At 42.1% G+C, this 13,673-nt stretch overlaps 1 protein-coding gene across 2 annotated transcripts; it reads right to left on the bottom strand.

Annotated features, from left to right (window-relative positions):
- Positions 1-2,803: 2,803 nt before the first annotated feature.
- Positions 2,804-13,443, bottom strand: LOC128948498 (histone RNA hairpin-binding protein-like). Of its 2 annotated transcripts, none has more exons than XM_054293239.1 (10): positions 13,385-13,443; positions 11,766-11,882; positions 10,432-10,536; positions 9,925-10,044; positions 9,010-9,159; positions 8,080-8,217; positions 6,848-7,471; positions 5,900-6,013; positions 4,968-5,158; positions 2,804-4,096 (listed from the first exon to the last, which is right to left on the bottom strand). In XM_054293239.1, exons 1-7 carry the CDS (start codon positions 13,435-13,437, stop codon positions 7,321-7,323), a joined length of 834 nt encoding a protein of 277 aa, XP_054149214.1. In that variant the 5' UTR covers positions 13,438-13,443; the 3' UTR covers positions 2,804-4,096; positions 4,968-5,158; positions 5,900-6,013; positions 6,848-7,320. The 2 variants fall into 2 exon arrangements, with proteins under 2 accessions (XP_054149214.1, XP_054149215.1); XM_054293240.1 differs by having other exon boundaries at positions 4,968-5,141.
- Between the last annotated feature and the right edge of the window lie 230 nt (positions 13,444-13,673).

The raw sequence follows: 13,673 nt of genomic DNA, 5'->3' as shown, positions 1-13,673 counted from the left end.
CCCAGCCCAAACAAAAAGGAAAATAGAAATTCCCGCGATTTAAATATGAAGGATGACGGTCCGCGGTGTGAAAAATGCGTATTTTATGACTGGCTTTTCGCAAATATAAAAATGACTATTATATGTGTGATGTTACAAAGTTATGCTGTATTAATTTTCTTAAGTAGTGTGTTAAATATAGTTTTAGGTTATAACATAATGTTAAAATAGAAACTCTGCTATGTAAGATACTTTTTTTAAAGAGAGGACTCACACAGAGATAGCAGCCACAGGACACCTAAATCTTTCAGAGAAAAAGAATTTATTGCTCTCTAATCAGCAAAAACTAATTTCTTCCTGCCTCGCTCAGGTGAAGACGCCGTCAGGATTAAGAGGAAGAAGCTGACACTGACCAGACAGAATCCTTTGTTTGAATTAAATTCATGCAGCATGTATGAGGTGTATGAATATGCAACAGGTTATTGTTTTTAAGGGTTAATCCTCTGTTAACGTGGGTCCTTTTTTGGGCTTATTTTGCCCAGAAAGAGGTACCCAGACTTTCTGTAACTCTTTGTTTTTACTGTCTCGTATTGTCCTAAATCCTTATTGTCCAAATTCAGTTATCAATAGTGAAGTTAGCGGGTATCAACATGAGGTGGTTGGTTCGTGGACCTTTCAGGGGTTTTTACTTGCACAGTGAGATCCCATTGGTCCTGCTATTGGGCATACACTCACAGTTTAGAACAGTAATTTAGAAACAACCTGGAGGACTCCAGCAGAACACAAGCAGCTTTACACAATAATACATTTACAGCCTGAAGACTGGTGGGACACTTCAGAGAGATGGTTTTCTTCTGGCCTTACAATGGCAGGATTACGAAGGCTGAAAAAGCCTTACAGTAACAGTTTCATTAAGGTTGGAAGAGCCCTCTAAGATGACCAAGTACAACCATTATTAACAAGGCACTGCTAAGTCCATTGCTAAACCAAGTCCCCAAGTACCACATCTGGTAAAACAGATGGCAGAAGCAGCAAACAAAAATTTGTTTGGTGGGTTTTCTAATCAGCTTAAAACACTAAAGCAACTATCAAAAGTGCCGCAATGGTTTTGGAGAAACCTTCTGAGCACACAATAACAGGTGGTGTTTGGTTTTGATTTTGATTTTTTTAAAATAAACTTCAGCCTTGCTATGCATGAAGATATTTACTTTGAAAATTCCATTCCTGTTGCCCGGCCTTACTATAGTAAATTTTCTACAAACTCACAGATCTGTGAGGCATCTTCACTGAACATCCACATTCCTGCAGAAAAGTCTACTCTGCTGGCACCCCTCCTTTCCCACACACTACAATGGAAAACAGAACTGTGCTCTTGCACCAAGGTCATGCTTGAAGTACAGCAGAGGTTCAAAACAGGCACAAACTCACTCCCCTCCCTTCAGCTTGGCTCTGACAAAAGCTAGACCAGCACGTTTACCTGAACACACCCAAGCAAGGCAGACAGAGGACAGCTACAGCCTGGAAGCCACACTGTACTTTTGGCACAACATAATCTACAAATTAAATTCAGTTTATCCAGCAGAACTATCTGCTGGGACACAGCTCTGGGATTACAGCTGCACTGCATCTTTCTGTCCTTGTCAGCAACAAAAATCCTTCAGAAAAGCAGTGGGAATTTAAGGGGAGGAGATGATAGGAGATATCCTCAGCCGTGACCTCAAAGGAGTTTTAAATACAAAGTAAAGTACACACAACAGTTCTGGCATTTCAGAACTGGCAGTGAAGGATGGTTTCCACAAACACGGATAATGTATCATCTATAAGGAGATTCTCCCAGTGGAAGCATGCCAACAGAAGATACTTGTCACTGCTAGGGAGAAACTGAAACCTGTCTGTTGAAGTTCAGGGTATATTTTGGTTTAATTATAAACTGAGCACAGATTTATGCAGGGGAGATTTAATTAAGTTGGGTAAAATTAAAGGAAAAACTGGGGGTGGAGTGCCAGACTTCTGCTTCACTTAGCTCAGTTGCAAGCTCTGTGTCAGACAGCCTTGGGTAGGTAAACAAGTGCATGGCCAGGCTGCATTCCAGTTTTGAGTGCTCTATTTAGACTAATGAGGTTACTAATTAGAACACAGGATGATTCTACATCCACTGGCAGCACTGCATGAAATGACTTTAGCAGACCTCAAACTTCATCTGCTGTTTCATTCCTTCCCTTGTGCTACCACAGCTTGTTCAAGCACACAGAATCTGGGTGAGGGAATAAATCTGCCCAAAATTTAACTGCCGTAGGCAGACTGGTTATGCTATGCCTAGTCTAATATCTTCAACCAAGAAATACAAAAATCTTTTAAGGACTGCTGAATTGCAAAATCCTATGGATGTGTCCCTAAATCCACTGCAGGCCCTGTCCATCACAGGCAAAAGCTTAAGGGCTCTTAATACTCATAAAATACCTCAGATGAGTTTAAGTATTTCTCAACAGCCCATTACTCTCACCTAGCAGTTCCATCTTCTCCAGCAGGACCCCTTTCCATGGCAGAATGGTGCTGGGACTTCAGCTGCTCCCACACACTAAGTTAAATGCCTTAAAACTGAGGGGCTGGACAAAACCAGAATTGTAAACTGCCTTCAAGAGTCTGATTTTAATCTCTGAAGACTCCTCTTTTCCACTTTTAGCAAGGCCTAAAAATCCAAAATCACTACCCAAACCAAGTAAATACCCTAGAACAAACAAGAAAGGACGACTGAACCCACATATTCCTTTTATAATCAAACTGACAACACAACTGCAAAAGCAGACTAACAACGATGTTTGAAGTTCAAGTCTTTAATTCTTCTGCATAAAGGCAAACTGCCAAAAATGTAACACATTCCCTTATTTACAATCATCATAAATCACAAGGAAACATGCACACTGGAACAACAAGGTTCTAAATATTACCTCTTAGAAAAGTGCTGTACAGATGTGTCCCTTGTACACACACGTGCTCTGTGGTGTGTGACTGATACACCCTTGTGTTGGGAAAAATGCCTAAGCATGCCTGGAAATCACATTTTGGGAGCGTGAGTAGTTTCTGAGGAAGCAGCTTACTTCCAAATCAGTAGCACAATGGGCTCTAGGCCCTGGGTACTGCCAGCCCCATAGCAAGGGAAAGCAAACCCAAACTCCTGCAGAGAAACAACCCCCAGCTCCAGCAGCCACTGGTGTCCCAGTACACGCTACACAAGGACTGTGCGACTCTTGTAACTGGCACGTGGCTTTAGTCCTAAGCACTGTAGCCACAGCTCTCACTTCAAACTTCTGCACACAGTGCTAGCAGAATAGAAAAAGGAGAGTCTATCCCAACACCATCACAACCCTTAGCCTGGACAAGAGCAGCTCCACACCTGCAAATACTGCTATTTATCCCCAATAGTTGTGTGAACAACAGGCACTGAATGCATCCTCTCCTACTTTTTAACTGTAGACTGGCTCTTTGGGTCAGGCTGCAACACACATAAAAGCAAAATCCAGGTATTTCAGCTGTGCTGCTGTTCTAACAGTCACTCAGCCCCTGCAAGAAACGGATCTGATTTTGATAAACCATCTACCTTTCCCTTCTCTTCTCTCACCTGATTTAGGCAAATGCCAATTTAATACATCTCAGAGAACAATAAATATGCCAAATGAGTGATCACCCAATCCAAAAGTTTTGAACGGCTTGTCTTTAGTGGCTGGAGAAGGCTGAAATGATCTACATTCTTTTGAAGCAGTTCTTCAGGCTGGATGTCCAGTGCTGGTCCAGGGGAGCAGAGGAGGTTCCTTGGTTGGAGGGGTTCTTTTTTCAGTCTGACTTGACACTGGACCAATTCTCTGGTGAAGCATCAGCACACTCTGAGGAACAAGACCTCCAGAGGGAATGGCAGGATCCTTCACCTGAAGCAGCCTTTGAAATCTAATGCACATTATATTATGTGTCACCTGCCAGTGCAGGCACAGCAGGAATGTTCTCACAAAAGCTTTAAGGAACATCCACTGTCATTGCAGCACAGGTTTCATGAAATCTGGAGTTTTACACTTGAGGCACAGCTTGCAGAAAACAATCTATCCTTATAAAGGTCTGGAGAAACCTAAACAAAAAAGCAGGTAACAGCATTTTATAAACATGCTATATCCAGGCATTAAAAACAAAATATTCTCTTCTTTTCCTCGTTTAAGCTGTAGTGTTACAGTGGCAGTAAATGGAAGAGAGCATATGGTTGAGCTTATAGCACAGTATAAAGGAGAAACCCATACTGTCCATACTAAATAAAGTGTTAGAACTAGTATGAACATTTTGAGAACATAAATTACTGAAAAAATACTATACTAGATTCTCCACATTCCTGAAGTATTTGACAGAGAGAAAAGGAAGCAGCTGAGCCTATTCTTCCCAACCCCCTGCATCATTTTTGTCTAAATGTCATTATTAATTTATAAAACAAACTTTTATTTCAATTCTAATAAACAAATTTCTGCCATAGCTTAAGTGTCCTATGGACTAAGGTTTCTTCCCTAGAAATCAACCAGATATATTCACATTTATTCCTGTTTAAAACAGAAATTTTCTTTTAGCAAAGGGAAGGTAGTGTGGAATTCTACCATGTAAACACCACTATCTGGTTTTCAAGCAAGATTAAACTTCCACAGATAAAGTTCCTGACACTTCAGAGTTAGAGCTCATCACAACTTAAACCCAAGGGTAAAGGCAATGCTGCTCTAAATACTGATCTTTCCATCCCAGAAAACTAATGTGTTGCTGTACAGAGAAGGCATTCACTTAGTACATTCTACACTAACAGAGCCTTTTTTTCAATTAGAACAAGTGATTACAAACCCACTGCATATATACACTCCTTAATACAGCCTAATTTACAACAAAGACCACTGCAAAATTGCCAAATATCAACTATGTGGAAACCAGATAGGCTCTTAACTGTGACCCAGAGATGCTTCTTTTACCTGAATAATTTCACCTTATGTTGATTGCACTTATGCTGACTGCAAATCTCTTCCTCTTTCAGTGCAGATCTTACATGACAGCAGCAGTTTGCCAAGACATGATCTGCTGATCTCAGACTACATCCCTATTCTTCAAGTCTTTCTGTCACAGGAGAAATTCCTTCTTCAATACTTCTATATACAAAGAGAGACTAAATATTTTCAAATATTGAATTAGCACTTTAAAAAAGTGAAAGCATGTTAAATCTTATTAATGTTCAAAGAGTTTAAATTAAAAATCAATAGTCAAAAGAAAAATGTCAGCAGCATAATTGTTTAAAAGCTCTAGCTGCCTTTTCCTCACATTGCTATAATCCAAAATCTAAGTGTAGAACTAATTTTGGCCATATTCTTAATGAGTTTTGTAAGGCAAAATTTTCAAAGATCACTGATTAACAGACATTTATATCCTAGTCCATGTTTCAGAGCCTGCATCAAATGTAGATCAAAGACAATCTAATTACACAAAAGACTTATTGCTAATAAAATCTGTTTAACCCAGATTACCACCCATCTTATTCATGCACCACAGGAATCTACAGTGCAAGAGAAAATTTTCACTAAAATCTACTGCTGCAAATGCCAAGTTGTTACTTCATCACAAAAATATTAAGAGACAGAAAAGGTGCTATTGAAACGCTTAAAAACATTGACCCTTTTCATTTGAGAGATAAAAACACATTTTCTGGCGGACAGGTAACATTTTCAAATTACCAAGTCTGAAACATTAGGTCTTTTAATTAAGGTGCTGTATTAAGTGCAAGAGGATGGGATAAAACACTAATAAAATAAAATAAACTGATCTGCCTGAACTGAACAGTTGCATTCTGCAGAATGAAACTGCAACATTCTGCAACTGAAACAGATCAAGTAAGCAGTCAGCACAAACTCACCTTGGTATTTAGATTTTTTTCCTCAGTATTGTATCTTCAGCATTTGCACTTTCCCATCCTCTGTCAGGGTATTCTGACTGATGTCCATCCAATAAACTGCTACAAAGTTTAAGCCTAAAAATAAATAAAAAAAAAAAACAAAGCAAAGACTAAGTGGCATTATTATGGTAACTGCTGAACACTAAATACAGCTACAATCCATTTACATTAAAATAGACTATAACATGAAAACATAGAGACAGAATTTCACCACACAACATATAAATATTGATCAACATATCCCTAAGAAAAATAGTAAAAAACAGCAAAAGAAAAATTAAAATCATGTGTTTATAATAAATGCTTGGATTGAATTACAGTAAGAAAGCAACTAAACTACTAAAATAATAGGCAAAAATACCCCTGAAACCCCAGCTGATGAGTTGCCTTTGATACCTCTCCAGCCTGAAATTTGCATCTCTGCAAGTCTTGCTGTCAGGCAGAAGGAAGCTCGGTTTCTTCTGTTTAGGATTGTTCCATACTGAAGAACAACTGGCTGGAATCAAGTCACTGCATAAAAATGAACAATTATCATTGCTGTCACTACAAAACAACTTAATCTTTAGGGAGACAGAGAGGAAACTTCCAGCTCTTAGGCTGAGGAAGTGAGAGGCAAACTTTCAATTCTTTCCACAAGACAGAGTTCGAAAGGGGACATTATTTTCCAGCACTACCTGGGACGGCAGAGGCAGCAGAAATTAAAAGATGGAGAGTCAGACTGGAAAAAGCCAAGTAAAATCAAAGAACAGAAATAACAACCAAACATACCACGTGCTGGAGGAAAGGTAAAAAAGGAGGGAAAAAAAAAAGTAGTGAACAGTGAAGGAAAAGATGAAAAAATAAAGGAAAGGATGCCTTTACAGCATAAGCAACAAATAGAAAAAACAACATAATCACTGGGGTATTTACCTGGCTATTTCTATACTTTGTTGCATTGTCATTACTTCATCTTTTTCACCAAAGGCTTCCCACTCTGAGCACTTGGAAAAAGCATCCTGATGTCCTGAGGTAGTAAGGCTGGAAAGAAAATGAAAATGTCTGAATCCATGCACTGTGGTAACACAGTTCCTCTTAATTTTTCAGAAGGGGGCTAAGCAGAGAGAAGAAACCATACCTGCAGGAACATTTTCACTAAGGTTAGTGTGAAATGTCCACTAAACTGCCCAAATCCTTAGTGTTGCCTAAATCTACACACAAAACACAACCTGTGCTGTGTCTACTGACACTTTGCAACGGAGCATGTAAATGTCTGCTATCACACAGCACAATTATTCTGACATGATCTCCCTTCCTCATTACACTGCACACATTTAGACACAATTAAAGCTATTAACAACGGGAGGGGGAAATACCAGCCATGTTCCAAAAGTCAGTTCGTGGTATCAATGACTTCCCACATGGAGAATCATTTCATACCTTTCCAGAGTGTGGTACATCTGCAGATAATGGTTTTTGCTCTCTGAAACCACAGAGGAGTCAGAATTGTTTCTTCTTCTGCGTTTCCATACTGGAGAAGAATTGGGAGAACAGGAACTACAAAAACAGATTTTACACACATAACACTTTTGATCTATGTTTAGATGTTTATCACTGTTCTGCTAAGTAACAGCATATGCTGCTGAGGAAGTTTTCTTTTGAGGTAGGATTCCTCAGTCACACAGAGGAACACTGAGCACATCTCTCACAGTTTGGAAGCAAAACCATTTTGAGCTTCACACACATCCCCCCAGGACAAGATATTTCAGTAAACAGGGAAGTGCATGTCACAGTCATCCTCCCTGCTGTGCTGCAGAAAGGCGCAACTGTATGAAGGATGGGGATTCCTGCTCCTGAAAAAGCTCCTCTACTTTTAGAACATTGCAGCAATGGTTAAAGAAACCTCAGTACCCTGCTGTATAAACTGAGAAGCTGAAAAAACACTGCATTTCCTCCTGTTAAATCATGTAATTCAGCAATGCTGGTAAATTTTCCATATTTATTGCTCTGTACCTCTGATGGATTACATTCAACAGTAAAAGTGTCAAACCCCAAAGCTGAGTATTAACTGCCCTTCCACACTAAACATTTCCCACAGAAACCTGACAGCACTGACCTGTACAGAATTATTTCCCTAAGTTAAGCCCAGAAGTTTGCTCTCATACCTCTCAGGTGTGTGGGAAGTCTGTGTGCATTCGTCTTCACATTCATCACTCGCCTGCTTTTCCTCAAACAGAAAAGAGCCTGGAACATCCTCATCTTTGCAGAACCATTCCTGGGAACTACCTGCAGGTTCTGTATTGCTAAACACAACAGAAATTAAAAAAAAAAGCTTTAAAAACCTATCCATCTGGTTCACTGCTCCAAACAGAAAACAATTTAGCTGCAGTAAGAAGTTACACTTAATCCCTTATGACACCCAAATGGCATAAAAACCGCAACTTCTACCACAGGTCAATTCTACACAGGTAAAACTATTTACACAGTGCAGTAACACAGGCAAGAGAATTCCATTCACTCTTCCCCACCCAATACACTAGTCCAAATCTTGTAATTAATGGAGTTAAGTAGCAGAACCAGCCTTGTTACAGAAGTTCAAACATCTGAAAAGATAAAAATATTTCCTTCTTGAACACAGCCGCCACCATCCTGCAGAGAGCAGAGAAATCCTCCTCTCAACTACTTAAACATCTCAAATCCTCTCACATATTGTCAGTGTAGGAGATATGTGGTTCCATTGACTTCAGGAAAAGGAATGATGGAAAGTTATCAAAGTCAAGGAACAGTAATTGCCAAGTCTCTGATCGTGTCTCTTGCTCTCCAGAAACGTTACAGTACCTTGTGCCCAGCAGTGTAAATACAAAGGGGAAGGGAATGTGCTACTGCAGGCAGAGCAAACCTGACGGCAGATTAACTCAGACTAAACAACTGCAATATCTAGAAGACTAACAGAATTCTAATGGAAAACAAAGCATTCAAGCAGACTCCCATTGTTGAGTCTGATGGTTTTTCTCCCAGTCAGGAATGCTCTAAAGGAACCACAGAGCCCACCTCACATTCCTTAAGCCCTGACTTGATTCACCCACAGAACATACATGGGCTGCAGATCCCAGGTCTCCTCAGCAGGAGGATCCCAGGCATGCAGTGCTATCTTCCACAGCTTGATCTGCCGGTCCCAGGACCTGCGGCTGTACTTCTTGAATTTGTTGGGAGTTGTAGGGTGAACCCCTGGAAGTCGCTGGCTCCTGCAAACACACAGTGACGTTTGTTATTTCAGAGCAGAAGGAGGGCTTTCCTTCAAAAGAATCCTTAGTCCATCAGCTCACACAAGCATCACTGGTCTAATAAATAAAATGTTTGTTTTTTAAACACTTCACTGAAATGTTTATATTATAAGACGTTACCAAAAATAAATCCCAAAACCAACAACAAACCATAATGTGCTGAGTCAGACTGGAGGCTCATCCAGCCCAGCACTCTGACAGCTGCCAGAAGCAGAGCCCCACTGCCCATGAACAAAGATGAAACAGAAGCATAACTCATATTGCTTCATTATTATCCTAACCTCCAGCTCCTCCTGCTTTACTTTTCCTGAGTCAAGTGCAGCTTCTTTTATTGAGTATTGTACTCAGTCTCTCACGGATGGAGTTACCTTCCTCCACAGCAGCCCCGCTAGTGCTGTGTTTTGCATTAATCACTAAAACAGTGCTGATAAACGCACTGAGTTTTGGGCATGACTGAACAGGGCTTGCACAGCTTCAAGGCCTTCTCCTCTCCCCACCCCGCAGACACTCAGGTGAGGGTGAACACTAAGTTGAGAGGGAAAAGTGCTGGGACAGCTGACTCAAATTACCCAGAGATATCACACACCATATAATGTCACACTCAGCAGTAAAAAAAACCAGGAAGAATTTCAAGAGAACTAAGGCTGTGAGCCATTCTACACACACAAACACCCACCAGGAACCACTAAGGGTTCATCTGGAAAGGAACAACACTGGGCAACTTACTTTGGAACTTCTTTAATGTATCTGTCATATGCCAGGGTATTCTTGCCAAAATTGATCTGCTTTTGTCTTCTCCTCAGGACCACCTCATCAGTTTCCCTTTCTGCTGGATTGGCAGAGTTGCTTGAAACAGAATATCAAAACAAAAATAAAAATTAAGTTGAAAAGATCTTTAATAGCATTATAGGAAGTTACATAAGCACATACTCATAACTGCCCTGTATTCCTAATGACAGACAGTGAGCACAACCCTTACCTCACAGAACCCCTTACTAGCTCCCAGAAGTGAAAGCTGTGCTAATAAAATCTGAATCTCAAATAATCACAGAAGCAGCTTTGGAGCTAAAACCTCTCAGTGCTACTCCCTCCCTAAGGCTTCCTTCAGGCTTGATATGAAACAGCCTGTCTGTGGTTTCAGATGTTCATCAATGCATGTGAACGAGTCAAAGATCATCAGATGGCTTTTGCTAAAACCAGTGTAACAACAAGCAGCAAGAGCTCAATACCTACTTGGTAATTTTTTTATTTGATGGCCTCATTGTTTTGCCTTCTTCAGGTCTACCTTCCCAGCTGGGGCAACTGGAATGTGGCCTAGAAGGTTCTGATGTGGTAGAGCTAGAAAATAATAGGAATTCAACATGAATGTTTGCTGCTTGTAACACATTCAATCAACAGAAACATCAATAATGGACAAAACCAGCTTCACAACTGTAAAACCACGGGCATGTTTCTCCCCTATTTCAGTTCTAAGGTGACCTTCAGTCTGGCCTCTTCTGTCAATTTTAAGGCCTCAACATTTAACAAGTCATGTAAGTAATACAGAAGCAGATTTAGCTGACAGTCTTACTTTCCCTAAATGGTTTCACATCAACAGATGAAATTACCATGCAAGCTCACAATGTCATTTCAACACAGGACAAAGATTCCACACTGAAAAGGAACAGATCCACTCAGCAAAAGAGAAACACAAAACACTGCTGGCACAGCCACTTCAGGCTCACACTCTCAGTGTTTTTTATGAGCACATCAAAGACACAGAACACACTCCTGAATACAAGGCCTTTCCTAATCTCTTCAAAACATTCATTCCTTAACAAAGCAATATTAAACATGCCATCCAAAATTAAAATCACCTTCATACAGTGGAATACTCAGAAATGTATGAATTACATAAAAAATATTTTCATGTACCCTTAGTAAAGTATTTCCTCTTATAATGTGTTCAGTTTACTGCACATATCTCAGCACTCACCACTTTGCACCCCTGCTATCACACAATAAGATACCAGTCCCAACCATTTCCTCCACCTTGAGTCTTTAGTCTAGAATATCCAAAAGCCAAGCAAAATATTCATAGAATTACCTAAGTATAGAGTTCTATCTCATCTCAAAATGTCCTCAGGAATGGACTACAGGAAAAAAAAACAAACATGCTAACTAAAAACTGCAGTACAGCTCAATATACCAAGTGGACTGTGAAGAGACAAAGATGGTTGCCCACATTTACACAGAAAGATGCATGAGCAAAGTGTAAGAATAACAGCAAATGCCTTCATTGGGAGTTTTATACTAATATTGAAGACTTCAGCAATAAAGGGCTTAAACTACTGCTTCAGCTCAGAGCCCTTCTCCCTTTCACTCTGAACACTTGCTAATACTGTGGCATGTATTTCCATGAGACACACTGGATGTTCTGCTTTAGGCATGATGCAGGTATCATCTCCTAACTCTGTGGCACTCCATTACAAGAGAACACTCAACCTAAACATGTCCATGCTTTTCTTGGAGTCCTAAAAAAAGTGCAGCAAAGTGGAGATTTAAAATAATTTACAATTATTTCTTACCTCTCCAGCCAGAGGTCTGAATGGCCACATTGATATTCCTCCAACACCAGAGAATCTGAATCATTGCAGCTTCTATGTTCCTGCTCTTGATGCCAGCAGTGTGGATGTTGCACAGAACTAGAAAAGAAGAATTTTCATCTGAAATCAAGTCACTGGTAGCCACTGAACATGGCCTATAAACATCAAAGATGAACAATTTGATTTGGCATACAAATACGTGATTCATATCCACTTACTCAGGCAACAAAGTACTTAACAATACTTAACAAAGGTGTTGGTGCAACTGCTCAGAAAATATCTTGGACTAATGCAATTAAGACCTCAAAATTTTCAAAGAAACACTTCATATTTTGATAACAGAAAATAGACCAAACAAATTGGTGGGGAAGAAAAAACTAATTGAGGACTGCAACCAGCATTAATAGACTTGTGGACATGTCCACCCTCTGTCAGCGGTGGATTATTTGATATTTATTTACTGTTTCATCCAGTAGTAAACTCCCAGAAAAGGCAAGTCCAGAAACTACATTTTAATATAACGGCTACGGAGAAGCAGGTCAAATGTCTATGTGGAAACACTTTTGCACAGGAAATTCTGGAGCCTTCACAAGGAAGCCTGGGACAGGGAGCTGCCTGTGGTGCTCACAGCACACTGGCAGGTCAGCCAGGGATTGCTTAAGGCTTGAGCACTCTACATTCTCCTCCTTGGTTCTGGAAGCTTTGACACCTTAAATGACAGCTTACTGAACAAAACACAACCGTAGCATCTCCCAACACCAGAGCTGGCTTCTGGGCTAAGGAGGGCAGCTGCACATCCACCCCACATCTGCCCGAGAGAAGGACCTGGCACGGCAGCTTCTGTTCCATGATTTGTATGTGTGACTAACAGCAAACACACTGTACGGGCCAGGTCTCTGCCCTTAGCTCAGCAAGGGAGATTAAAGGATTTTTGATGTTTTACTCCTTTGTTAACCACCCATGTTTTCTCTCCCGTCCTCCTCCACCCTGCCTGGCTTTGGGAGTTTCCTGCTCCCCAGAGGGCTCAAGTTACCAGCACCACCCAGCGCAAACAGCACAAACAGCTTCCCCAGAATCACAAACCAGGCAAATGGTCCCCTTTCCAACCCGCTCCGTTTTCGCCAAGGCAATAAACGATTACAATCCTTCCCTAACCACCTTAAACAACTACTCGCTGTAACGACTTCAAGAAAACAATTTTTAAACCAGCTTAGGTACACTACAACACATGCCGTAAGTACGACACTGTTTGTAAGGGAAAATGATGACCGAAAATTATGTCTTTTAGAAACATTCCCGTATTTGCTTTGCACTGCCCGGCCACTCCAGCCTGACACCAACCCCAGCGCTCCCAGGCGGGCTGGGGTGTCTCGCCGAGCCCACACGCCCTGCCCGGGGCTGCTGGTCCCTCACTCGCCACCGACACGAAGGAGCCCCCGCACGGGGGGCGAGGCCGCAGGAGAAGGGGCCGTGTGCCGGAGGAGCAGGGGCTGCACACCGGCACTGCCTCCGGAGCCGCCCCGGACGGGCAGCGCCGCACCCCCGCCCGCCCAGCGCTGCCCGCCCCGCTCCCGTTCCCGTTCCCCCGCGGCCGCTCCCACCTGCGCAGCCCGCCCGGCTCCGCTGCTCCCGGGCGGCGCGGGCGGCCGGACATGGCTGGGGCGGGCGGCGGTCCGGCCCGGCCCAGCCCAGCCCAACACTGCCCCGGCCCGGCCCCGGTCCAGCCCGGCCCAGCCCAACACGGCCCCGGCCCGGCCCGGCTGCAGCGGCAGCGCAGGCGCGGCCCGTCCTCCCGCGGGGAGCGCAGGCGCGGCCAGGATAGCCCAGGACGGCGATGGTGCTGAGGGGGCGCTGCTCGGTCCGGAGGAGAGAAAAGCGACCTGCGTCCCT

Source organism: Melozone crissalis, unplaced genomic scaffold (genome assembly GCF_028551555.1).
Source record: "Melozone crissalis strain CALT ecotype California unplaced genomic scaffold, PUWL_Pcris_2 ptg000132l_1, whole genome shotgun sequence".
Taxonomy (NCBI): domain Eukaryota; kingdom Metazoa; phylum Chordata; class Aves; order Passeriformes; family Passerellidae; genus Melozone; species Melozone crissalis.
The sequence above is the reverse complement of the archived record's forward strand: the minus strand, read 5'-3'. Positions and strand labels throughout refer to the sequence as shown.